The sequence below is a fragment of the Clupea harengus genome, chromosome 13 (genome assembly GCF_900700415.2).
Source record: "Clupea harengus chromosome 13, Ch_v2.0.2, whole genome shotgun sequence".
Classification (NCBI taxonomy): Eukaryota; Metazoa; Chordata; class Actinopteri; order Clupeiformes; family Clupeidae; genus Clupea; species Clupea harengus.
This window is the reverse complement of record NC_045164.1, coordinates 7775942-7778441: the sequence shown is the minus strand read 5'-3', so window position 1 is coordinate 7778441 and position 2500 is coordinate 7775942. Positions and strand designations below refer to the sequence as shown.

The 2500-nt window shown below is 44.4% G+C and overlaps 1 protein-coding gene across 1 annotated transcript in view; it reads left to right on the top strand.

Annotated features, from left to right (window-relative positions):
- LOC105900027 (mucin-4-like) overlaps positions 1 to 2500 on the top strand; it is a 15483-nt gene that overhangs the window by 11699 nt on the left and 1284 nt on the right. Inside the window, exons 17-19 of the mRNA XM_031579050.1 lie at positions 38 to 230; positions 821 to 946; positions 1729 to 1897. Of these exons, the coding sequence (XP_031434910.1) occupies positions 38 to 230; positions 821 to 946; positions 1729 to 1897 (488 nt within the window). The remainder of the gene's footprint in view (positions 1 to 37; positions 231 to 820; positions 947 to 1728; positions 1898 to 2500) is intronic.

Sequence of the window (2500 nt, the reverse complement as noted above, 5' to 3'; positions counted from 1 at the left end):
ATGAGGGTCCTAACCAGGGTTCCTGTGCTTTTCTCAGCTGAAAAACATCCTCTCCATGGGCTTCCAGAACAAGTTCTACAACGCCAGTATGAAACAGCGCCAGTCCGCTCCGCCAAGCGGACCCAGTGAGTACCGCATCAACATGTCCAGCGACACGCCTCACTGGTACGTCCAGGACTACCTGAGCCGGGTCAGCGGCTACTACAACATCACGCTCACGGATGTAGGAGGTGAGAAGCGTTCGATTGGCAATCGATTGGCAAATTTCATTGCCGTGGACTTACAGGAATGGGTCGCTTTGTTTATATGGCATTTCTATACCATTGAGAATGAAGTGTACATTTCTTGTGTGCTGTGTCATGAATCTTGCTTACTACTGGTCCGCTGCAAAGCACTATTGTTCTAGAGTCTTAAACTACTTAACAGTGTCACACTAGCAGCATCTGATATTCAAATACTAAAGAGTTTGTGTGAACCAAAGTGCTGTTTAAAACTATCAAGGTATTATCTCATTGGATGTGTGTAAACTGGCCCTGGACTCCTGGGCTTGGAAGACCTCCTGTGTTCAACCTTTAGAGGCATCTGAGGTTCTAAAATGAAAGAGTTCACATTGATCAAAAGGCTCTTTAAAACTTTTTACACAATATTCTCATTGCATTTATGTAAACTGGTCCAGACAGCAGTGCCCTAAGGCATTGATCTCAACCTTTGGCTCACACAAACACATACACACATAAACACATAAACACACACACGGACACAAACACACAAACACATAAACACACACACCATTTCAACACTCTCTTGTGCCTGCCCTCAGACTTGGACGAGTGCAAGGCGAACGAGGCGGGGTGTGTGCCCCCGGCGGTCTGCTCCAACACCTACGGAGGCTACAGGTGTGTGTGCAATGGCACAGACATGGAGGTAGCTCAGTCTTGTGTGTTAGGTGAGTGTCCTGACATGAATCACGCTCTCAAGCGGATTCCCGTTCCTCCATTGCTCAAATTGAAACATAATGATGTCTTATATCCAGTATATATATCTTCAAACCTTATATATATATACCCAAGATATAGCTCAAAAGATGTAGCAATTTTTTTTAAAATATTTTTTGTTTAGAAGGTTTCATGAAAAACACTTTTCTGTTTAGATTAGAGTACTTGGCAGCACCAGCAACCATGTTTGCAATGCTGTGGATTTCAGTCAGTCTGAAACCTCCCTTAAGGCCTGTTTGTTCCTGCTGACACACTGATTTCTGAGTGCTGATAAAAAGCCTTTTACACCGGCAGCCAAGGCACTGAGACTTAATCAGTGCATTTAATCACACCCTTATCATATTATCAGGAGATAAGACTGACTGAGCACGTAGGGAGGAACGCTGAGGTCTCCACTGAAAAGAATGGCTTTCTTCTTTCTCTGTGATGTCCCAAGTACACAGGGTCCTTATTCAACTGCTCCATCTTTGAAAGAATTTCTCCCTCCTCCTCCTCTTTCAGCTATCTGTACTGTGCATAGTGTCAGAAGGATGTCAGGTATTTCAGGTGTGGCCTTCTCTCTCTTTATCTCTCTCTCTCTCTCTCGCTCTCTTTTTGCTTTTCCTCATGCCATATCAATCTCCCTCTTTCTGTCTTTCTCTCTCTTTTGCCCTCTTTCTCCACCTGTTTCTCCCCTTTCGTCTCATTCTCACCCACTCTCACCTCTCTCTTTCCACTCCCGCCTCTCCTCCAGAGCGGGAGAGCGTGAACCGCACAGGCCCAGCTGAGGCTGTGTCTATGGAGGACCAGAAGCCCCTGATCCTGGGCCTGGTCCTGGGCATCGGCATCCCCCTGCTGCTGCTGCTGCTGCTGGCCGCCCTGGCCTGCTTCTGCTGCTCCCGGAAGAAGACCGTCAGCGGAGAGTAAGCTAGAGCACGCCATACCAGTTTAACATATGACGGAGTATAGAGTAGGGTACATGACAGAGTATAAGTATGAGCATATGATATGAGTATGATTCAAATCAAATGGTAAAGTATAATTAGTATAATCCATTTAAAAGACAAAAAATTATATGTGATAAAGTATTAGATATTGATGAGGAATAATCGTACATTCAGGAGGACCACAAGGGTTGTAGTTGTAGCAAAATGGTGGAAGGTAGGCCTGCTTGAGAATACCTTCACAGAAAAAGCAAGTTATATAAATGTGAAAAAGGTACAAGTGCTGCAAGGACATTCATTTAGAAATTGAATTAAGCTCAATTTAGATTGTAATTAAACCTTTTCATTGCAAGAGAACCTTTGACTGGTTAAGAGAGAATAGCTGAAATCAAACCCTTTACAAACTGCACAGGCCGTTCCTCCGTACGAATCAAGTTGACAGTACGAATTTTTTCCACCCTTGTAATCTTTCCACCACAGAATGATTCAAGGCCTTATGCTAACACAGGGGGTTCTCTTCATCAGCGTAGCATTCATCTGTCTGTGAGCAGCTCACTAGGCCTAGACATTCATCTCTCTGTG